The 24,914-nt window shown below is 39.1% G+C and overlaps 1 protein-coding gene across 10 annotated transcripts in view; it reads right to left on the bottom strand.

Annotated features, from left to right (window-relative positions):
- The window catches only part of DACH2 (dachshund family transcription factor 2), a 395,863-nt gene that overhangs the window by 110,037 nt on the left and 260,912 nt on the right, over positions 1–24,914 (bottom strand). For 6 of the 10 annotated variants that reach the window (XM_075572849.1, XM_075572848.1, XM_075572845.1 and 3 more), the window contains 3 exons: positions 9,223–9,378; positions 4,016–4,090; positions 2,905–3,077 (listed from right to left, as the gene is read on the bottom strand). In XM_075572849.1, coding sequence (XP_075428964.1) covers positions 2,905–3,077; positions 4,016–4,090; positions 9,223–9,378 — 404 coding nt within the window. The remainder of the gene's footprint in view (positions 1–2,904; positions 3,078–4,015; positions 4,091–9,222; positions 9,379–24,914) is intronic. The other 4 variants (XM_075572850.1, XM_075572846.1, XM_075572852.1 and 1 more) reach the window with 2 other exon arrangements.

Below are 24,914 nucleotides of genomic sequence, written 5' to 3' on the forward strand. Positions count from 1 at the left end.
TTCCCAGCCTCCAGGTGACCAGTCACTACGTCACAATATCCGATGTTCCCAGCCTCCAGGTGGCCAGTCACTACAAGTCCCAATATCTGATGTTCCCAGCCTCCAGGTGGCCAGTCCCAACAAGTCACAATTTTCAGAAACACCAATTGGTCGGAGTGTAACACTGGGCATCATAAAAAAAAATTGTTTTAACCCTACAAAATTATGTTTTATTTTAAATAAAGTATCATTATTTAAGCAGCCTCCTATTCTATTTACTAAATATTGCTGTCTCATGTAGTTTATGACTACACCCCCAAGTCAATCCCATACAATGATTAGTCTCGAAGTTTAATGGTGTTCATAGCTCACATGCTGTAGACCAACCTTGAAGTCAGGACACTCATCAAAAAGTTGTTGTACACTTAGACTCGTTAGCCCCACTGAAGTGATTAAGGGGATGGGGAAAGGTGGCGGAATGGTCTTTTGAGCGTGGGTGGGAGATCTGATTCTTTCAGAATAGACTGGGCAGGCAAAGGGGTAGTTGGACTTAACTTTTGGGATATGCTGGCTGGCTTCCCTATGCTGCAAGGCTGGAGACGGTTGTCCTAGCTCTCCCCCTGACGGTAGCCCTGAGTCCACCGCAAAATTAAAGTCCTTTGATATTAATATGTTCAATAGAAAATACCTCCCCACATCAATCTTCCCCTTACTGGTGTTTACAGAAAACCAGAAGGTTCAATACGTTCAACGTTGGCGAGCTCCAGTTCTTTGTTTTGCATGGAGAAGATGCTTTAGGGAATTGGGAGAATGTTGCAGGCTACATCTGCATCACTTTACACTGCTACATACATATTAATTTCCAGGGAAGACATCAAGTTCAACATTAAGGAACAGTAAATAAAAATACCACTTGTGGGGCATTTGCACCCTTATCTTTCCCCACTATCTCTAGGCAAACTGTGCTTCCAATGTAGCCAGAACTTCTGGGTAATTATCACATTTTAATGTCTGGTTAAACCTTAAGGAAGCATTTTCTAAGAGATCTGTTCAATCCTATGTATAGGGAAATAGTTTTGGTGAATTGACAATACAGTACGTACTTAAATTACAAGTCAGCTTCATTTAACGTGGCCACCCAGCCAGCAGAAAATGCCCTAATAATTATTTCTCCTGTATTTATTTTGCATCAAACTGCCCTTGACTGTATCTACTGTACATTGAACTAGTATTTACAATGTTACCATATGGATTCAAAAGAAGCAACACACAATTTATATCTAATGCTGTAACCTCTGTTTTCTGTATCAATTGTTCGAGCAAGAACATGAAAGGACTCTCTGAGGCCTAATGATCATATTACTATATCCCATTCATGTTATAGCTGTATTAGTTATTGGCTACAAATGCTAATGGATGCGCCAACACTAAAGGGATCTCAGCCAGAACTAAAGGCTAATATGTGTTTGGCCTTCCAATATTCCCTGGTTTCTGAAGAAAAAGCAATTGTCTTTGAAACATGAAATGTCGTCCCCACCTTCAGAGCGGCAGTGAGCAGTTTGGCCTGATATATTCACCAAAATGTTTTAGTAGGTCATGAAAATATTTTGACATGTCCAAAAAAAAAAGAAGCTCGTATTGTAACTTTATTAAAATACAATTGATAGCAACTTAAGTTATTCAAGACCATTAAATAATAAACATCATTTTGCAAAGCCGTATTTATTATTTTTTAAATGCAATAATCTTAAATGTTGAAGGGTCAATCGGCAATTTGAAAATAAGCCTGGGAGTATAGCATGCCACACATGCTGTACCAAACATTATCCCTTATAAATAAACTCCCTAATGATTTCTTCACGGACTGCAGAAATTCAGTCTAGTAATAACTCTGTTACTATTCGCAGCATTCAGTAAACACCCAACGACAGTAGTTGTTGCGTCTGAAGCGGCTAGTCCAGGACGGGAAGTTAGCACAAGTATCCTTTGGTACTGAGAAGAGTTATTACTGCATGCTGGATAAGGGGGCTCTGTGATTTTAGTTGCCCTTCATTTGAAACCCAGTTTGTGTTTCAGAGGCTGGAACAGGCTTGAGAAACCGACGTGAGTTACCATGAAATTACCCCTTTTGCTTTAAATCCTTCAGTGATAGGGCAGCCAGCGATATTCTGTCTGAGCTTTTCAGTAATGTAAGGGTTAAAACAGGGATGGCTAACTCCAATCTTTAAGGGCCACCAACAGGTCAGATTTTCAGGATATCCCTGCTTCAGCACAGGTGGCTCAATCAGTGGCTCAGCCTTGAGCCACCTGTGCTGAAGCAGGGATATCCTGAAAACCTGACCTGTTGTTTGCTCTTGAGGACTGGAGTTGGCCACCCATGCATTATATGAAACCCCATCTGATTTGTCAAATCATTCCGGAATTAAAAGAAGATCTTGTTATCCGTGCTGTAAAATGCCAGTTAGTTACTATAGATATAAACAGTATTCAATGTAGCAGTTCTTATTTAAACCAAAACAAATCAGCGTTACGTGCTGGCTGATCAGAGCTCCGGCCCATTTAATGCTCATGGTATATTGTATTCCCTGGGATATAAGCATCTTTGCAAACCTAACACATGGTAACACAGTAGCCATCACATTCCTCACGTTGCTTTAGGAAATGACAGTGTCGTTACTTACATGCTTGGTATTTGCAGTATAATTAGTACCACTTAATGAAAAGCGTGACCACTAATTCAGTTTAACACACGCAACATTACATCACATGATGTTAACAAATGTTCTGTTGCAGTTCATTTCTGCACAGCACTAAAGCAATCCATTGCAGAGAACGCTGCTTGTGTTATGACGTCCCCATGTTAATGAGGGTTTCTGCGGAGTAGAACAGCATTGCATTGTAATACCTGTGCATTTCTGTCCTTACCTTTATAACAGAGGCTCCCATTCTGGACAGAGGGCTGTGCATCTGGGCAGCTGCAGCCATGTTCGCTATGGTATTCAGGTGGTTCATCTGACTCATCGCCATGGCAACAGATGCAGGAGGTAGGCTGACTGGGAGAAGCGGGTGGGGCATCATCATGAATGGTAAATCTAATCCTAAAAAAAGATGTGAGTGGCATTAAGACAAGGTACCACACAGCACTGCTGATTGACACATGAGGGGGCAAATGCAAGCAACATTTCCCAATACATCAAGAGTGGTCAAATGCAGTCCTCAAGGGCAACAAACAGGTCAGGTTTTCCAGATATCCCTGCTTCAGCACAGATGGGTCAATCAGTGGCTCAAAGACCTGTGCTAAAGCTGGGACTGATTGGGCCACCTGTGCTGAAGCAGGTATATCCTGAAAACCTGAGCTGTTGGTGGCCGTTGAGGACTGGCGTTGGCCACTCCTGCAATACATGAACACGTATACTATACTGACTTTGTTCCTATCCTGATTGTGACTTTTTCCCCCCTCAATGCTCATCAATTGAGGGTGTGAAATATGTCCGCTTTCCCAATAGTTTACTATTTGTGGGAAATTAATATAAAAGAGAATATAAGCTATTATTATTACACACACAATGAGCAGCCACTATATTTTGTGTGCTCCTTATTCCCTCTAGATTGCCAACTCCCAGGATCAGCGCCCTCATCAGCACCTTCTGTATCTGTTTGCGCGTGTCTGTCCTTACTTGTATGTCATTCTGTTTATCTAATTGGTGACACCCCATTGTACCCCGCTGCGGAATATGTTGGCGCTTTACAGATAAACGGTAATAATTATTATTATGCATGAACTCACTTAAGATGCCTTTTCACTCTTTCCTAATAGTTGCATCATGGCAATATTTATTTCAATTGTGTCTCATGGTCAGATAAAACAGAAGTATACATAATGCCCCTTTAATTGCCAAGGTGTCATTTTAACAGCAACACCCATGCAACATTTTTTAAATACAATGTTTTTTTTTAGCTAAATATTGAATAATTAGATATTTGTATATCTACCAACCATAACCCACCATATATTTTGATAAGTGGGAGTACTGACCCAAACTATGCAATATGTAGCGTTCCAATGGGGACATATACGCCTGCGATCCTACTGGCCAACACGTAACGGGTCCTTTCAGGGAGATTTGGAATATGTGGAAGATTTTGAAAATGTCCATTAGTGGAAAGATTCTCAGGGAGAACTACAGAAAAAATTCAATGTTTTTTCAATGTTTTGAAACATATTATTTCACCTAAGAGAGTACCCAAATGAAAAAAAATAAAATGTATGAAGAAACGATACGTAGGATCTAGAGCTGGATGTTAAGCTATGCAGAGCAACTGGGAAGCTTGCAAACCGAACACCCCTGATTAACAGGGACAGAGTAGTTTGTCAGTGTGGTCTTACTGCATTTTTGGCCCAATATTACTTATATAATAACTTATTATTACCTAACGATTTTTAATGCTAATATGATTATGTAATCAAGGGGAGTCCAATGTTGAACCTGGAGTGTGGTACTGAATACCCATGGGGAATGTAAGAGTCAATCATGTACTGTATTTGAAGAGTAGTAGATGCAAGAAACACCTTTCCGACAGAGGTGGTGGGACTAAATCCAGTGAAAGAATGAAAATATGTGCTACATTCAGATTTTCCTTGTAAGGGAAACTGAGAAAATCTGCAATGTGTTTTAGGCCCTAAGGGCTGAATGGGGGATATGTGGTTTTAGAGAAACATTTAAGTACAACTGACAAAGCTTCTTTTTTGGGGTTACAAACGGTGCACCTAACAAGAAAAGATGCATCAAAAACATGAAGGAATTAAAAATAAAGAATGAGTAATAACACATTTCTTACAGTGTAGGGGACTGCAAGGTCGGGCAACCAGAGGTTAAATTAAAGAAGTCACAGAAAGCTACATCTAAGTGGCCAGTAACAAGCCATGAAAAGCTGTGTCATTAAAGCCACAAGCTTTCAGAGAACAGGCCGGCTCTTTCCACAGCTCTGGTTCCATATTCTCCACACCGTGGTATTGAATTTGGGTGACAAATTAAAAAAATGTTTATAGAACGCCTTGAGCGCGTGATGAATTTGCCGGCTCTGTACAAAGCCACAAATTCAATAACTCCGCTCAATGAAGGTGGAGAAGGTGCAGACGGCCATTCAGAAATAGCACATCTTGCCGACACTCGCATGTAAAACACGACGGCCCATATTTACTAATCCAAGCTATTCCATGAAGCTCCTTCCATTGCTGAAAGACAACTCACAGCTCAGATACTAGAATAAGGTGCACGGTGTCAGATATCACCGGCAAGAGTCTTCCAGCGGCCGGCAGTTATTACATATGGACCTGTACGCCTTGTATATTTGGGTAAAAGCGATGGCTCATTATATCTGTAAGTGTATATTATGTCATCTCAAATTGAAAGGCAGGTTTACCATTATGTTGGGGTATTGTAGTACATTGTTGTGAAACTATTTGGGAGAAAAGTATGTACTACTCTATGTATACTGAATTCGGTATTATTATTATTATTATTAATTAACACTATTAAAAAGGGGTACCCTTTGCATATAGATTATTGAGCAAATGCTTGGGTAATATAATTTATTTGGCTAAAAGAATAGTGGAATATAGACTCAGTTGCTGTATAAAATGGGAGTAAACCAAGTTACGCTTGTTTGAACATTTCAATGTTTTACAGGACACTCTGAATTCAAATTTAAAAATGGTTGAAGGATATATTTTTGAACAACTAAAGCGTTATTATTTAGAGCACTTTTATTTATTTATTTTCAATACAAAACCATAGATTATAAATTAATGACTGATATACCTTACATGTGCATGTAATAAATAATGCACTTCTGGTTATCCCGTTGGGGCAAGAACATTCAGGGTTATCTGTACTGTACCATAAGAGTAAGCAGTCTGGCGTGTATCATGTAGCCATGCAAAATACAAATCAATGTCATTTAATTAGACAAATCTAAAATAAAAAAATAAAAACTTTCAAAAAATCCAATGGTAATAAGTAAGTGTGCTTTATAAAATATCTCTGTTGCTTATTAATAAGCTTCATCAGAAGGTTATTTAATAGAATATTCTACTCCTTTAACTAAGTCACAGAATGTAAAACTATTTATTTCAGCTCCAATACTGTAGGGTTTTTTTCCAACTAAATTTTCCTGATGTTGGGTTTCCGACCACGCTATACTTCTTCAATAAGGAGAATATTGTTCCTGACCCCTGGCCGTTCATATTATTACTATCATGGATATTATAAATGATGGGTAAGGTGTCAACATATTCCGCAGTATGATAGGATTTGTTATAGGTTTTTATAAACCAATAGGGCCTCCTTTTTCTTCAACCTGTCTCACCACCCCCATGTATCTCCATATCTATTTCTTTCCACAGCCGCATTTTATAGTTGCTGCTTCCAAAATTCTCCCGTACCAGTCAGCAAACATTAGAACAGAGGAACAAAGTTCATATTCTGAATATCTTGGTCAAAATTGTTCCATATTCTTGGGCAACAGATCATCAAATTCTTAGGGTGTTTTTGTCAGAGAGCCCTGCAAAGCATTGTATATCAGCAAAAGGGGTTAATCTATCACTACATCATATCAGATATAGATATATTACTACATTGTAGTGTTCAAAAATATGTTGACCAACTATGTTGCCAAAATTGGGTGGTCATATACTTCTGAGAAAAAAATGATCATTTGTACAGTATATATCACACCAGTTCTAACTCTTTATATACTCTAATTGCCTTGTGCAGGGATATATTTACATTATATCTGGAATATACCACCTTAAAGTATACTCTACATCATCTAGTTCTAGGCTAAAATTATTTGTGTGGAACATTTCTTTGATTTTATGTCTACTACATAAATGAATAAATTAATCAGGAAGTTCTCTTTGTGATTTTCTACTATAATTTTACAATGAATTATACAAAGTAGTACAGTACTAGGATACTAAACTTGATTTTAAAACTATTACAGATCAATTGTTTCTAGGCCTTTCCATTGTCTTAAGATATTGTCTTTTTCTGTGTTGTTTTCTAACTCATAGGTTCGATAATTGTTTTATTTTTGCTTTAAGGAAACCATTAAACAAATATGAGACCTGGAGCCTTTACTTCATTACTTCATACTATTAAAATGTAATTCACTATAAAAATGACTTTAAGGTAACATTATGGGTCTAAGGGACCTAATCTGAAACCAGGAAATGGTTGTCTCTCTCTCTCTCTGTTAAGTGACTCCAATAATTCAGACCCCATCACTGTTCTAAACAGTGCATCAAATATCTTCATGTGCTAAGACAATAAAGTGATGTAATCTCTCATCGACAGAAGTATAACATAACCTTAATATCATTTATGAGAACAAGACACAACAATACCTTAATGTTACGTCCAAAAATTTACCTCTGCCCAAAAAAAATATACAAAATCATATTTGTGGTCTGAGAGTTGTTCTTCATTTTGGTCAATATTTGAAACATGCAATTTCAAAATTTAGCATCGTGTTCAATAATTCTAACAGGGTAAGTTCTCAGGTGACATCTCTGCAGACCAAACAGGGAGCAACACACTACTGAACTTTATAACACACGGTAGCTCCTGGACAAGATGAGTATAATTGAACTGGAGTTAGTCAGTTACATTTTTACGCACCAGCTTTTCTATCCAATGTGTTCAGATTCACTTAGTAAATATGGGCCCATGTGAATGACTTCTATTTCATAATTGGAGCTATCCCTTAAGACACCAGTAAATAGTCTGTAAGGTGTCTTAATGCAAAGTCCCACTTAGTAAATATGTCCATTAGGATCCAGAACTTCTTTTCTTTAAACACTTATTTTGTTACAAACACCAAAGGCTTTGAAGTTGTCGGGATAAACCATAAAAAGCACATGCAGATGTAGCCAGACTTCCTGTCCCCGGGGCCGCGGGGAGAAAAGCAAAACGCAGCGGATCCGGGTACAGTAAAATACGGATGTAGCCAGACTTCCTGTCCCCGGGGCCGCGGGGAGAAAAGCAAAACGCAGCGGCTCCGGGTACAGTAAAATACGGATGTAGCCAGACTTCCTGTCCCCGGGGCCGCGGGGAGAAAAGCAAAACGCAGCGGATCCGGGTACAGTAAAATACGGATGTAGCCAGACTTCCTGTCCCCGGGGCCGCGGGGAGAAAAGCAAAACGCAGCGGATCCGGGTACAGTAAAATACGGATGTAGCCAGACTTCCTGTCCCCGGGGCCGCGGGGAGAAAAGCAAAACACCGCGGATCCGGGTACAGTAAAATACGGATGTAGCCAGACTTCCTGTCCCCGGGGCCGCGGGGAGAAAAGCAAAACACCGCGGATCCGGGTACAGTAAAATACGGATGTAGCCAGACTTCCTGTCCCCGGGGCCGCGGGGAGAAAAGCAAAACGCAGCGGATCCGGGTACAGTAAAATACGGATGTAGCCAGACTTCCTGTCCCCGGGGCCGCGGGGAGAAAAGCAAAACGCAGCGGATCCGGGTACAGTAAAATACGGATGTAGCCAGACTTCCTGTCCCCGGGGCCGCGGGGAGAAAAGCAAAACGCAGCGGATCCGGGTACAGTAAAATACGGATGTAGCCAGACTTCCTGTCCCCGGGGCCGCGGGGAGAAAAGCAAAACACCGCGGATCCGGGTACAGTAAAATACGGATGTAGCCAGACTTCCTGTCCCCGGGGCCGCGGGGAGAAAAGCAAAACGCAGCGGATCCGGGTACAGTAAAATACGGATGTAGCCAGACTTCCTGTCCCCGGGGCCGCGGGGAGAAAAGCAAAACGCAGAGGATCCGGGTACAGTAAAATACGATGTAGCCAGACTTCCTGTCCCCGGAGCTGCGGGAAGAAAAGCAAAACGCCACAGCTCCAGGTACAGTAACTGCCGTGGCTGCCTGTGTGGGGTCTATGCTGCCTAAAAAGACCCAGTACAAAAAAAATCTGCTGCTGTGGGATCCAAACCGTGGATTCCCCAGGCCCTGAGTAGCACTGAGCCTGGCTACATCCATAGGGGCTTAATTAGTCAACTGCGATAGCGCCGATCTGGTGCTAACATATGGAAAGTCCTATCGGTGCTATAGAAGCTTACTGAATACGCCTTGTAGATTAAACAAAGAGGAAAACTGGATTGCGTATCCTCTTGGTTAAGTTTACGACATCAAATAGTCAAGAACGGACTTCCCTAAAGCTTCTCCGTATACATACTATTGGCTAGCAGGTGATTTTGCTGGAGAGGACTTAGTGGATGTGCACTTCCAAGGCTGGACTGGCCTGACAGAGTGACATGCCCAATACCATGTTGTGATCCACTGGTTATAGGTGACTGAAGCTTCTCCTTGTCCCAGGATGATTCACTTCCGCCTGTAAGATAAACATTAAAGAAAGCAGTCATGCTTTCTGCGGTCACCATACACTGCATGTAATATTACAAATGTTTGCATGGGAATATATTACCTATGTGTAAAGTGATATTGAAAACTAATGTAATCAAACCAGATGTCAAAAATACAGATTTTGGTCACAGTTTGGTTCCGTTTAAAAAAATATATAAAATGTGATACTTAAAGATAAGGCATAGCATCTTCTGTATGCGGAGCTGGGGACATTTGCCCTAGCACTGTGCATATAATTCACTGTTTTTAGTTTAACTGAAATATCTATTAAAAGATTAAAAAAAAAACATAATGAAATTAAAGTTGAATATTTTCAGCTAATGGTTGGATCCTGTAAGCAAGTACATTTAATTGTTACACTGTATCTAATCCATTTCACTACCATTGTTATCTTTCTTTGGCTATATGTAAGAACATTATGCTTTTCTGGTCCACACAGTATCCCAGAGGATAACTTGTTTTTATTTAATATCTAGAACAGAAGCTGTTATTGACACAACAGAATAAAGCAAGCATAGATCATCCCACACAAGTGAAAGCATGAACGTTCTGTACATTTTCTTTCTATTAAAGCTGCAGTTCAAGCTGCTATATTTTTCCCCGTTCAATATGTGCATCAATACAATCTGCACACTGATAGGTGTCTGCTAAGCTGCAGATCGATCGCTTGCTCGGGGTTATTTAATTCAGTTCTTGCACAGCATTGTGGACAATGTAGTCCTGGAATATGATTGACTGGGCAATTTCTAGATACAATTGCTGCACTGCTAGAGAGAGGACGGGGCTCAAAAGCCAGATCCTATCAGAAGGGGAAGGGGCTATAACTTTGGAAATACTTCCTACATTAGAAACATAAAAAATGTCTTTAAAAACATTTGTTTTAAATGCTACAAGTATTTTCTCATAGTAAAGAACTGAATTTTTTTTTTTTTAAACGCATGTAGGATATTGCTTGAACTGCTGCTTTAAGAGACTTGTAAAATATTGTATACAAGAGAACCTACAGATATAACTCTTAATATCGGTTACATAATAGCAGTATAAATCACAATACAGTATATCATGCACTAAACCGGACTGATCTGCATTGCAACACTAAAAGGGTTAACAGCTACATCTGGTTATTTTTATTTACTGTCGTAAGAGAAAACCAAGTTAAAAATGATTAGGTAAACATGATACCTTTTTTTTTTAGCTAATGAATGTTTTTAAATGCACGATGGATCACCCTTGACCACTTCCAGATGACTAAGGAATGAAACTGATGTTGGGACTGAAATCTTGCATACAAAAACCATTAGTAAATCAATAGGCGTACCTTAACCACTGATGAATTGTCTAAAAGAAGCACATTTGCAGAATGAATATTCATCTATTCTTAATAAACCTATATATGACAGTGCACCAATGTTTCACTAGCTGCTGATTCTCACTACGTGGCTCAGTACGTGGCTGGCTCCAGTTAGAGCTGTACAGTAGCTGACATTTTTTGCTTGGAAGGCAATGCCGACATTTTTGACCTGCAGAAATGAAACAGACCCTCCAATTAAGCAGATACATTACGTGTTTGTGGGCTCTGTAAGACCAGCTATTCTTATTAAACAGAGATATATTGTATGTGGTATGCTGCACAAGATAGGTGTCTTCCATAGGAATTGCTTGGAGGTACCTCCATCCAGAAGAAGTAGAGGACGTATAGTGGTACCGATTTGAATGTGGATAATGTTGGAGGGTCTGGTACAGCAGTTTGAAAGGCGACATTGTACAAAAAAACAAAAAGAAAAACTAATGAATGTATTTATTTTCCTCCTTGTAATTGCAAATTTCTATATGGATCATTTTAATAATTGTCAGTTTCTATAAAGATCCTTCTAATAATTGTGAGTTTAGTGTGTAAATCCAGATAAATACATGACATGAGGGTGACATTTGCTTACCTTGTTTTTGTTATTTTTATTATTCTATCAAACACTATTTATTATCCATATGTCACATGACAGAAAAGATTTATGATCTGGACAGGAGCAAGGAATATTTAGAAGAGCTTTATTGCTAGAAAGATGCATAGAAAAAGCAACAGGTCACACTCATTGAAATACATATTTTGCAATTAAAATCCGGCATTCACTGCAGACTTAATGGGAGCATTATGTACCACATTCACACATGGAGGCAGGAATTAGGCTGACATGTTCAACTGAGCAGATGTAAAACTAAAACCCAGACTCAAGGCCAGCACAAACATTTTGATGCTGTATGAACATGCTATGGGGTGTTCTGTAAGGATTCCCACTGCCCCACTTTATGGTACCGTGGTAAAATAAGGTGTATCAGTGTTACTGAGTTTGGGAAGATGATCTGCGGGGCAATAAATCACATGTAACATGACAAATGTACAGTCTATTTCCCTCCACAACTGTAGTAGTGTCAAAGCCGTGCAGTAAAGACACTTCTGACAGCAACGATGCTGTAACCTGTTGGAGTCTATAGGGCCGGGCTCTTTAACTAGGGCTCCAAAGGGGCAGGTCAAAAAACATTTAGGAGTAGAAGGGCCACACTCTTATTGCAATGTAATTTCAGCTTACTTTGATTTTTTTTACCATAGGATTGAAGCAGGGAGTCTCCGGAGCTGAGCCCCGTTAATTTCAGCTCCAGGGACCCCCTGCTTCCAGAGATACTTCCCTCCGAAGGGGGCATCAGTATCTCTGTGCTTTTCAAAGCTCTCATCGCCTGGGCCAATAGGAAGCCGCCCCGATGACGTCACCGCTTCCTTTTGGCCCGTAGGGCGCGGGGGAGCGTTGAAAAGCGGCCGTTACGTCATCCCTGGTGGCTGAGCGGTTACCGGCACCTACTACAGAGGTTAGTATTTCTTGAAACAGGGGGTACCCAAGGCTAAAATGAATGGGGTTCAGCTCTGGAGACTTCCTGCTTCAATACTATGGTAAGAAATAAAAACCGCCGGCTTGGATTGCCTCTTTAAAGACTTCAAAAGACTATAATTTCAACATTGTGCAAGCATTCATAACACCTCTATCTTATACTGTATTTACATTGCCTTAAAGTGCAAGCGAGTTCCTGTGTGGCAAACTGCACTTAGCTGCCTAAGACTCTCTGCTCATTTTATACTTGTTGCTAAGGGCCACGTGAAGGATCTTCCCGCGCCACGTTTAGCTGCCATTTGATGAGCCCTGTTATATGAGCTATTCATTAAAGTGTGATAGAGCCCATCGAACATGACCATTATTAATACTGGTATCTTCCATTCAATGGGAGTTTCATGCTGCTTTGGGTTTCATTGTATGATGTACACCTGTCTTTACATCCCTATCTTTTTCCACTTCTCTATGCCTGAGTACATGTGTATATACTGTAGGAGTGTGCAGTATTATACAGGATATATTTATCGGACATTAAATGAAGTTTGCACCACACAAAGTAATGTACATAATATACAGGATTCGGGTGGGGAGTTGTCATGCACATAGATTTGGTTTCATTAGGAATACCTGGCACCCACAAAAACACCAGATTGTAGATGTTATTAACCAAAGAGCAACTTTAAGAAAAGTGCAAAAGGGGACCTATGTGTTCATCCTTGTTTCTTATCGGACCTCTTCAGTAGCCTACAACCTCCTAAACTACAGCGTAAGTGAAATAAGTGGGGATGGCCAATACCCAAATACATAGTAAGATGTAGGGCGTTCTATTCAATTATAATGTGCTTGTTTTGGGGAAAGTAATGCCTCAAAAGTAAATGGCAGCAACATCAATACGCTACACACACATTGGAATAAAGAGTTACTTGTGGGTTGAGAGTTGAATTGAGGCACGTGAGTTTCGTTGCTTCACACTGCAGAATCTGCTGTTGAAGGAAGCCATGATTTAGAGCAGGTTGAAGTGTCAAATCGGAAAACTTCAGTGATTGCTTTACTGGGCCAGTTCCAAAAATGTATCAAGTGGTTCAGCAGATGTAATTACTGCTTAGCCCTGCCAAAGCATTGAAATGTGCCCATTAATTCAGCAATTCCCAATCTGTCCATCAGTCAGTCATACTTAAAAAATATGTCTGTCACTACTTAGGTGAAGTAATCTTTTAATAATTATGTAATGAAATGCTGAAAATCTGAGCACTGTTCAAAACTTTGTGAAAAGTAAAACAAAAAAAAATTAGACCTGATTAAAAACAGCCAGTATGACAAGTTGTCAAGCGCGAGAAGGAACATTTTTGAACATTTTAACACCTGTTGCTTGGTTTTAGCTGTTGCTAAATTACATAATCAGTGGTTTCATTCGCTCTCAGGTTACACACTGGACTTAAAGGGTTTATAAGAGTTATGATAAGTAAAACTATTCAGCCATGTGTCATTTTCCCTATTGTTTTAACGTTCGCTTCATGATATATTGGTGTACTAAGAAGATTTTCACATTTGGGCCCGAAAGCCAAGTTCTGAATTGCACTGTTCATACAAATCCTGCTCAGAGCATCAATGTACATAAGGAAATGTGCACTCTGAAGCACTGATGATGTTGCCTTTTTATCCATGATTTTGGCTTCATCCAAGATCCCCTTGAAAACCTATTTAGCAAAACATGATCAGCGCTGGCCATTTTTCAAAGCATCTGTCAGAAAAGCTTGTAATGCCACCTTCTTTTCTACATAATATTATTGGCAAGTACAATTGTGCTCATTGTCACAAAAACATTTATTTTTTAAAATTTTGTGTGTGCTCATAATTGCACGTGTGCTACTATTTTACAAATGATTTTTCATTTTATTTATATATATATATAGATATATATAGATATATATATATCTATATATATCTATATATATCTATATATATATCTATATCTATATATATATATATATATATATATATATAATAAAGTATACAAATGATTGGTATTCATTTCTGATTGCTATTATCATTATTTCTATTATTACTGTAGTGCTCCAGGTAGATTGTTCAGCATTTGCTCCAATAGAATAATTGTATATATGTGTAGTAATAATGAGATTGTTTCCATGCTCGTTATCTTGGATGAATCACACAGTCGTATTTAAACTTGTACACACTTTTATTCAGCCATTTATCTGCATATTTCAATTGGTGTAATTGCTGTGTCTGAATGTGAGCCACCTTGATTATGTTTTGAAAAAATATTGACAGCTTGAATCCTCATACCAGTGCCCAGTAACAAATTCCAAATGTTTTGTCACATTTCTTGTGAGAAATGCCATCTGCCAGAGGTGGCATTTCATGGCTGTTTACCCTGACTCCCTCCAAGAATTCATCTGCCACTACCTAATGCTGCCTGAATAAAGGGGATTAAGACTCCGATGCAACAGAGACTATTGATAATTTGGTATAATTGGGAAGAAATGAAGATAAATGAGGTTGAGGATGGAGAGGCAATTAGTTGAGCCGCCAGTACAGCTGTGTTCCCGGCCTAGCTCCCTTGGCCTTTTCTTCGGTAAGGTACGTGCAAATTAAACATAATGACAAATACCCGCTACGCAAAGCACTTGCAGTTTGGAAAAACTTACAGCGAGAACTGGACTGATTGCATCTTGGTATAGTAAATAGTAGATTTATTCTCTAGCAAGTGCTTCACAGTATCTCAGGAGAAACAATCGCCTCGGGGGTAAGGTTCTGAAATGGGATATTTTAGTTTAAGACTCAATGCTCTTGTGAGTTCTTTTGTTTTCCTGTTTCTTTGGCATCGATAAGTAGACTGAAAGCCTTTGTTTATTGTTTTAGTTTGTACAGCACTGAATCTATCATCATTTTAGAGTCTGCACATTGTAGATGGCATGATGAGCATTGGAACAAGGATACAATGTACAATCAAAAAAAGGATACAATGTATGCACTCGGGTTGATATACAGATGTTGCAGATGTTGGCGCTCCCGTTTATGTGATGGTTAAGGAGAGTATGTAACACATTTGGAGATGATGGGGGTACTAGCTTGTGCTACGTTTGTTGCACATCCATAACCATTCTGCCACAACCAAATATCAGTGTTTTAGGCAAAGTTTGGCCACAAATGTAAAAGCAGCAGTCCAGCCTTGTTTGCTGACCCTGTTCATATAAAACAAAGGCGGACATGCACATTCTATCACTACTTGGTATGTGGGTCAGGAGTCAATAGTAAAATACTTATCAAATTGAACAAAAAGTGTTCAGCTTGAATACCAAAGGTACAAAACAAAGAAGCTTCTGGTACTGACAATGACGTACATCATTCTAAAAGTATCTTATTGCAGTGCTGACCAAGTCATGTTAGTCCCATCTAAATAGCCTCTAACAGGTCATATAAATGATTAATCCCACTTGTACAGTACATTACTAGTTTTACTCCAATATCAAACTGATTTGAGCATTTGTTTGAGTTGTGTCACTTTATCGTGTTTGAAAATATGAGTGTGGCGTAAAATTCTCCAATACGGGCAGGCTACCCACTTTTTAATATTTATTCTCAAAACGTTAAAAATGCAAATGAAATATCAAATAATTACATACTTGGGAGATAATCATCTCTGGTCCGTGATGGTAGGACACTGGAAGTATCTGAGAGACTGACAGTCATTACTAGACCCTTTGGTTTCTGCTTGTTCTAGAACTGGGGTGACCAACTCCAGTTCTCAAGGGCCACCAACAGGCCAGCTATTGGGGATGTCCTTAAAACCTGGCCTGTTGGTGGCCTTTGAGCACTGAGTTGGCCACTCCTGTTCTAGAACACTGGAAACCGGTCAGCTACATTTCTTTCTTGTCCATATGGGACTTTATACCGAAAGCAATGTGGAAGATGAATGACTTGCACTCATGGACCGCAGAAGTCACAGGACTTAGCAAAGAATTACAAGGTACTTCAGTAAATTTCTCTAATGTTTCTAAGCCGATGTCTCAGTTAAAAAGAAACTTTGCTGCTGTATTTTAAAAAGGCCATCTTTAATGGATCTTTTTCAAAGGGCAGTTCCCTTTGAAACAAAGAGTAAGGCTCCCGTGTCACCTACATGATTTCTTTCAAAGAAGTGGTCAAGAAAGTTGTGCTACAATTATTCATCTGAGTCACTATGATCCTCTGTACACCAATTACATCTATACAGTATATCACAATCAATCCTTAAAAACACAGACGACTCGTGGACTACGCAGTCTATTTAAAAGTAAAGAATAAAGTGTGAGAAGATCCCCAGCACTGTTCTCAGTATTACTATTTTGATACATTGTAAACCAGCATTGAGCACGTGATGCATGTACCGTTATTAGCACCTTAGGGCAGCAGGGGAATAATACTCACACTCTGTATGTTTATTGATGTCTATAAATATTATTAACCAGTTAGCCACAGAGACTTAATTCCTCTTCAATGAACAATAAAAGATGTATATTTCCAATAATATCAAGTATGCATTAATAACCTTAGACGCTAGAGATTTTTAACACTAAAATGTTTTTGAAAAAAGAGAAGGACATTCTCAGAGGGCAAGATACTATTATCTTTAAATAATATCCTTAGAGCAGTGGCTTCCAAACTTTTTTGGTTAGGAAATCTTATTATTTTGTGAAATTCTGCGGTACCCCAACCCTCTCTAATAGCGTGTCTGAGATTTAGATGCATTGTAAGAATATAAATAAATATAATATAAAAAACAATATAAATCAATTTATATACATATACATACATGAACTACTGGATTTCTTTATTTGTCGTTATATTCAGCTAGTAGAAACAATTATTGCTGATCATGAAACTAGTGTAGGGTGAGCAGACGTCTCTCTCCCAATATTCAATGGTCAGTATGATTTATTATATAAACACACAGAAACAATAAAACATATTCCAAAGGGAGTAGCGAGCTTACTTTAGCCCGGGCTGCATTGTTTGTAATGCCCACATCTTAATTACTTCATACGCTACTATAAAACAATTTAAACAGGCAAAAGTAATTATTTTAAATAATCCTTCTGAAATACGATAGACATTTTAATTGTATGCGTCCTCTTCCCTAATTAAAGTTTTCTTTTTTCGCAAAGCAGAACTCAAATTTTATCACAGGAAAGACAATGAAAAAGCTTATTTATTACAATTTCAGGGGGAAAAAAAACACTATGGCTTCCCTAGAAAAATAATCGAAGAAGCACTAAAATATTTGGATTGAGTGGGTTTTTTTTTCATTAAAGGTTATTTTCATACTTATTTTAATCAGCCTCTTTGTTCTTTGCAAACATGTCATGTCAATAAAATGAAAAATGATCTAGATTTAGGAGGATAGTGGTCTCAGCGTAGCATCTCTCATATTATTATTCAAGTATCATCTGTTACAAAGTCAGACCAATTCCCACATCTAATTACAAACAGGATTTCAGAGTCATTAAACAAAATACATTTCCATTAGTGCTGCTGTAAGAAGATAGGGGGAAAATGAAGATTAGTTCATACTGCACCTCTGTTTTTCCTACTTTAAAGACTTTTCTTCATTTGGCCAACACACTTTTAAAGTGTCTAAAGTGACAGGCTTAAGAATCCTAATGCTAAACAATTTAAAATGTTAATTTTTTTTTTCATTGAAATAGTACAATTTTGAATTAGATTCTGTAGAATAAAAACATTTATTGCATATCATATTTTCGATCTTATATTCGTCTACCAGGGAAACTAGTATTCGTTTTTATGTACGTCAACAGGTGACATGTTTTATATTCTGGATGACCGGATAAAGCAATAATGTTTCTTTTTTTTTTTTTAATTTAATTTTTTATTATAAGACAAGCTTTCGAGAGTTCTCTCTCTCCCTGACGTATCTATCACCTGTCCTGAGGAAGAGAGGCGAACTCTCGAAAGCTTGTCTTATAATATCAATTGTTTGTCCAAATAAAAAAGGTATCACCTAATACTGATGTACTCATTTACTCTGCAACTGGACTAACACGGCTATTTCTACATTACTCTCTTATTTTCTCACTGGTTTAAACTCCAATATATAAATAATGTATGCTTCATGTATTTATTTTCAATTTTGTGATGTGACGATTCAATTACATTATTACGTATGAATCTTCTGCCAGTAGAAGTACAGTAGGTACAAAATAAATACATGCTAAAACCATTATAGAAAAGTATTATCACACTATGTGCAGGAAAAACTACTTGGAGGTTCTATGATACGATGTGGAATTACATAAAGAAAAGTAAGTGTGTGTTCTACTATATCCATATATAAATACATCCAATATTCCTACTGCATGTTTTATTCCATTCTCACTGTCTAGTGTCCAACCCATTAAGCCTTTAATGTTCTAGGAGTGTTGGTACAGTACACGTGTACAGTTACATGTACATGGCGTGTCTTTAACCGTTTACGTGGCTTTATGAATGTCCTCGTACGCCTCTCTGCGCAGCTCTTACAGACTGGTTCTGGCCCGGTAGGATTAATGCTGTTGGGGTTCCCTTCAGAAGCAGGGACCCCGCTGGGTTAATCCTTCTGGGAAACTTGCAGCTCTCCAGGGCCGTGAGAGCTGAAGCTGATATGCAGCCGCGCTCCAGCCACATTAGCTCCAAATCGCGGCACTGAGGGCAGTACGTCTTGCTACATCTGCGGTATGCCAGAGGCCTGGTTGACGTATCCGGTACAGACGCAGAAGCCATGATTCTAAACTCGCAAGTGGTAATTCCGGTTATTGCGAACACGAGTATGAACACAATATTTATGGTGGCTCTGATGGAAGAAATGGGGCCGCGGTTAACGCATGCATTAATAATGTGATACAAATTGTGTTTCAAAGTGAGTTAAAACTTCCTCGCGTTGGGCATAATGGGCGTTATGTCTGCTCAGCACGGCCTCGTTTTCTTGGGCATGATGGGGCGAACCACTCCAATGGGAGCGGTCCGCTCAAACTACACGGAGCTCCCCACACTTCCGTATCCGTCAGCCGCTCGTGTGGTTGTTCCTTGCGTGATTACATGACCGCAAATGCCGGCGGTTCGGTGACATTCCAGTGCCATCAGACTTCCTTCACCGTAAAGGTGCAGTTCTTAACTTGCTTTGCAATACATTGCAGGTCTCCCCGGCAGTGAAGGAGTTTATATTGCAAAAAAAACCACATGATGTTAAGCTCCCAAAAGGACTGGAAGTTCTCGCTGTGGCAGTCTCGAAATCCTGCTGGCAGCTGTATGTGGAGCAGGCTGTCATCCAGTCCAGATGCAAAAATGTTATCTAATCAGCTTCCATTACATTATGAGCTATGTGCCAAATGCATATTTTTTTATAAGTAGCAAGATAACTGCCAATCCTTAAAAGAAAGAACAGACCCCCAGCAGTATTCTTTGTATGTGCAAATATCCTATATCGAAACAAAGTGTCACTTTCTCAAAGATAACTGCAACGGAGCACCTCGCTCACCTATCTAATGGCTTTTTTTGGAACCTTTTATACATTTCGGAACCTGTATTTCAAATATATAAACTCAGAAGCAAGTGATCCAGAATATACTTTTTAATAACTTTTATTACTAATCTCTTGTAACTAATGAATTCATCAATAAATCAACAATTTTAGATGACATTGCATTTATTTATTATTTTGCCTTGCCTAATATTTTCACATTAATAGAATAGTTATTAGTTTACAGGTCTCTTAGTCACAGATATTTTATTTTTTTATTTAAATGATATTTAATAATGTTCTTCCGTTTAATTGTCACTTATCGCATTTGTAACTTTTGAAAATCTTTGTAAAGTATTTATTCAAATGAATAACTGATTCTTAATGTATCGTGTAGTACTTTACTTTGTAAAGAAAAAACTGGTTGAGCTACGGATAGGCAAAACATTTGGGCCCTGAATCCCGAACTCAGGCATCTCTATGGCTACCTTTATATGGCTACCTTTACCTTCTATGGCTTCCTTTATGTGGCTACCTTTACCTTCTTCTATGGCTTCCTTTATATGGCTAACTTTACCTTCTATGGCTACCTTTATATGGCTACGTTTACCTTCCTCTATGGCTACCTTTATATGGCTACCTTTACCTTCCTCTATGGCTTCCTTTATATGGCTACCTTTACCTTCCTCTATGGCTTCCTTTATATGGCTACCTTAACCTTCCTCTATGGCTACCTTTTATATGGCTACCTTTACCTTCCTCTATGGCTACCTTTATATGGCTACCTTTACCTTCCTCTCTGGCTACCTTTATATGGCTACCTTAACCTTCCTCTATGGCTACCTTTTATATGGCTACCTTTACCTTCCTCTATGGCTACCTTTATATGGCTACCTTTACCTTCCTCTATGGCTACCTTTATATGGCTACCTTATCCATCCTCTATGGCTACCTTTATATGGCTACCTTTACCTTCCTCTATGGCTACCAGTATGTTTTACCTTTATTTATATGGTTACCTTTATTCTGATATCTTTTCTCTCATGTTTTATCTCCAATGTCAGAAGTCCTATCTACTCACTGATTCAATTCAACCTGATTGTTAATCTTCACGGCCTTGTTGGATAATTCCATGTTCCGTGTTGAAGATAGCACTTTCCATGTTATTTTTTGGGCCCAGAACTCAGAAACTGTTACTTATTGTGGTTCTAGAACCCACTTAGGATTATGGATTCAGAAACTTCGCCCACTGTTTAAGTAAAATAATAAGCTTTTCTTAACTATAGTATTGGGGGAACAATAAATAACAAGAAACAAGTAGTACCTTAAAATTGATTGATACAATATATATATATATTGTCATAATATCCTACAGTTTGCATTATCCTTCAATGTTTCATTTGAATGCAGTGTAATCAACAAACAAAAAAGACATATTTCTACATTCATTTTCAAAATGTTCACTATTGCTTCAGACTGGCCTCGGCACAGACATACTGTATAAGAAATTTCTCTTTCCATGAGCTGTGTCTTCTGAAATATAATATGATATATTTGTAAAGTTAAAAGAAACTTGCCTAAAGGACAAATACTGGTTTTCGGCTCAGGTGACTTATCTCAGATGAGAAATAATATCCCATTCTTTGGTCTTGTTATTTTTACTTTAACAACAAAATAACAGCCTAGGTCTCTTAGTTTCCCCAGAATAAAAGATCTACCTCTTTTGACATCTGAAGTACTTGAGAAAAGCAAAAAAAAAAAAAAAAAATGCTGACGTGTAATAGCTGGGTATTCATGGTGGGTGTAAAACATGAAAGGTTACAATATGGATCTGTGCCTACGCGTTTCTTTTCAACCTCAGCAGCATCCTCCTGCTTCTGCTAACTCCGCAATCATACAGCTGACAGATTTCTGGGTTTCTAAATAATGCATAGGATTTTCTTTTAACATGTCAGTGCAAAAGTATCAATTCTGCCTCAGTGGCGTTTGTGATGCTGATTTTCTGTGACAGCATTCCATTAAACCAATGAGTTTTTTCCCTCCTGATGGCTCCTTAAATATTCCTCTGAGTGATGTATTTGTGGTTTTTTTAAACAGACTGTGAAAGATGTTTGCGTTCGTGGGGAAACATCAAGCCAGGTATGGCAATGGGAAACAAAATAAAACACAATTTACAAAGCCCCCATTTGCTGATTTGTTCAAATGCCACAAGGCACTTTCTGCTGTCTTTGAGAATCTTCTGAACTGGAAATTAGTCAACAACGGAGTTTACATGCAGTTTTGCATTTGGACTTCCTAAGGAAATACTTAGCACTGTTTGATATCTCACAGGGGAAAGCAAGAAAGCATTTACCCAATCATGCGTGGCAACTCGAAAATTCTACAGAAGGGAACAAATGCTTTAATCCATGTACAGAGGTTTGCATGAGCATATACTATGGTAAATGCCTTGGTACTGTACATGACATCTTTTTGATTTTGCATTTATTTAATCCTGTATGATATTTAAAGAGCTTGCCGATCCTGTGTAAGCAACATGATATGTGAATGAACCCTTCAGTGTTTTCTGTTCAATGGGAGTTTCCATGCGACACTGCGCAATAGTCATTATTACAGTTTAATGAATCGTCCCCTGTATGAGAGGTTATCAATCTTTAAAGCAGCTGCCAAAGTGAGGTGGATATGGATCTGTGTTTTTATTTTCATATCAATACTCCGAATCGGGATATTTGCAGTTTACTTGCTGCAAATAATAATATGAACACAAAGAACAGGGTTAGATAAGGAAATGTGGAAGGAAAAAAGCACTCCAGTACTATTCATAATCACGGTGTAGGTGCTGTGAATCTGCGTCCCAGCGCGGGACGAGAGATCAGCCCCATTCAAATGAATGAGACTAAAATCTTCTCCAAAAAGGAGAAACCGTTTCACAGCATGATAAGTAAGGGCCACAGAGTTTCCTGTTGGGATCCATAGCCCCCCACAATATTTGCTTTGGGTTTCAGTGGAATACAGTCCCGTACTAACTGGTGCGCCCTATGCAATCTGGTGCCCACCTATGAAATGTATAAGAGGTGCACCGTTGCGTCATTAGGCTGCACTTATAGTGCCGGCGACAGCGCTTATAAGCCAGCGCTTATAGTGAACCCGACGGAGCAACAGCGCTACCAAAAATCTGGTAGTCCATGGTATTTGATTTTTGAAGAGACGGTCTCCACATGTGACTGGCTATAATCCAATCATGGAGCTTCTCCGCCCGTCTGCCTTCCCCTTTGCTGACGTCACTGGCCTTGCAGCCAGCGCCATCTCCAAACAACAAATTACAACTATCGCGACGGCGATGTGTGATGCCAACGGTCGCTTCGCCGTCTGTATATATTGCAGGCGACAGCGACGTCGTTGCAAAACAAATGCATTGCCGCATAGTAAGCGTGACGCGATGGAGCAACAGTTTGGTCGCGATCGCTGGAAGTCATCTCTATTTGATTTTTCCCGCGACTGTAGCCTGCCCGTCGCCAGCACTATAAGCGCGGCCTTAGATGTAATGTTTTCTGAAGATGCTACAGTATAGCAGCCTGACTGCAGAACGATACAATAGTTGGCAGAGCAACGATCAGCTGTGAAGTTACAGCTACTAATCTGTGCACAAGCAGAGACCAGGTGCAAATCTTCATGGTGTGACACTCGGTTTCTGAGAGTAGGTTTCCTGCCAACTACCCATGCAGAAGTACTGGCATAGACTTCAGACAATGGTTAGCACTCCGAGCTCCTAATAAGGCTTCCGGCACAATGCCTCAGCAACAGCACAAAACCACAGTGTCTGGGTATAAACAGGTAAACAACACAAATGTAAGTGTCTAAATGTTTGAAATCCTTGCTTATTGTAACAGCATGATCACTTAAAACTATCAAATAGACTTGTACTAAAATGTGCAAACCAAGAAATAAGAGGGTTTTTTTGTGGATGGGAGAGACAAAGATGAATACAAATGTAGAATTTAAATTGGCTTTATCTCCATGTACTGTAGCTTCAAAAAAAATTTTGACCTGTGTACTTTGGTTTCCTGCTACTTATGTGGTTTACTTATACAAAGTAAATAACCTTTTAAAACATAGAAGTTAAAAATAGGCAATGCACCAAAGAAATAAACACTGCTTTCAGCCGGGCTTGTTAAATGAAATCTGGTGCAAGAAGAGCCTAAGGATTTTTACAATGGCGTAAAAGAGTTTGTTTTCAAGACTGACTCTAATTAATTAATCTCCGACAGACGATAGTGATTATTAACCCTGAAATGGTTAAACATCCCTTCTGTACAAGTTCCAAGTGATCTCCAATGTCTTCTATGCAGAGACGACTCGAGGTTTCGCAGGACCCTGGGCAACAAATTAAAAGGGCAAACACTGATACACAACCACCCTGATATACACAGTCACACTGATATACCGTCACCCTGATATACAGTCACCCTGATATACACAGTCACACTGATATACCGTCACCCTGACATACAGTCACCCTGACATACAGTCACACTGATATACACAGTCACCCTGACATGCACAGTCACCCTGATATACAGTCACCCTGACATACAGTCACCCTGACATACAGTCACCCTGATATACACAGTCACCCTGATATACACAGTCACACTGATATACACAGTCACACTGATATACAGTCACCCTGATATACACAGTCACACTGATACACAGTCACCCTGATATACACAGTCACACTGATACACAACCACCCTGATATACACAGTCACCCTGATATACAGTCACCCTGATATACAGTCACACTGATATACACAGTCACCCTGATATACACAGTCACACTGATACACAACCACACTGATATACACAGTCACCCTGATATACACAGTCACACTGATATACACAGTCACCCTGATATACACAGTCACACTGACATACAGTCACCCTGATATACACAGTCACCCTGATATACACAGTCACCCTGACATACAGTCACACTGATATACACAGTCACCCTGACATGCACAGTCACCCTGATATACAGTCACCCTGATATACACAGTCACCCTGACATACAGTCACCCTGATATACACAGTCACCCTGATATACAT

Source organism: Ascaphus truei, chromosome 16 (genome assembly GCF_040206685.1).
Source record: "Ascaphus truei isolate aAscTru1 chromosome 16, aAscTru1.hap1, whole genome shotgun sequence".
Classification (NCBI taxonomy): Eukaryota; Metazoa; Chordata; class Amphibia; order Anura; family Ascaphidae; genus Ascaphus; species Ascaphus truei.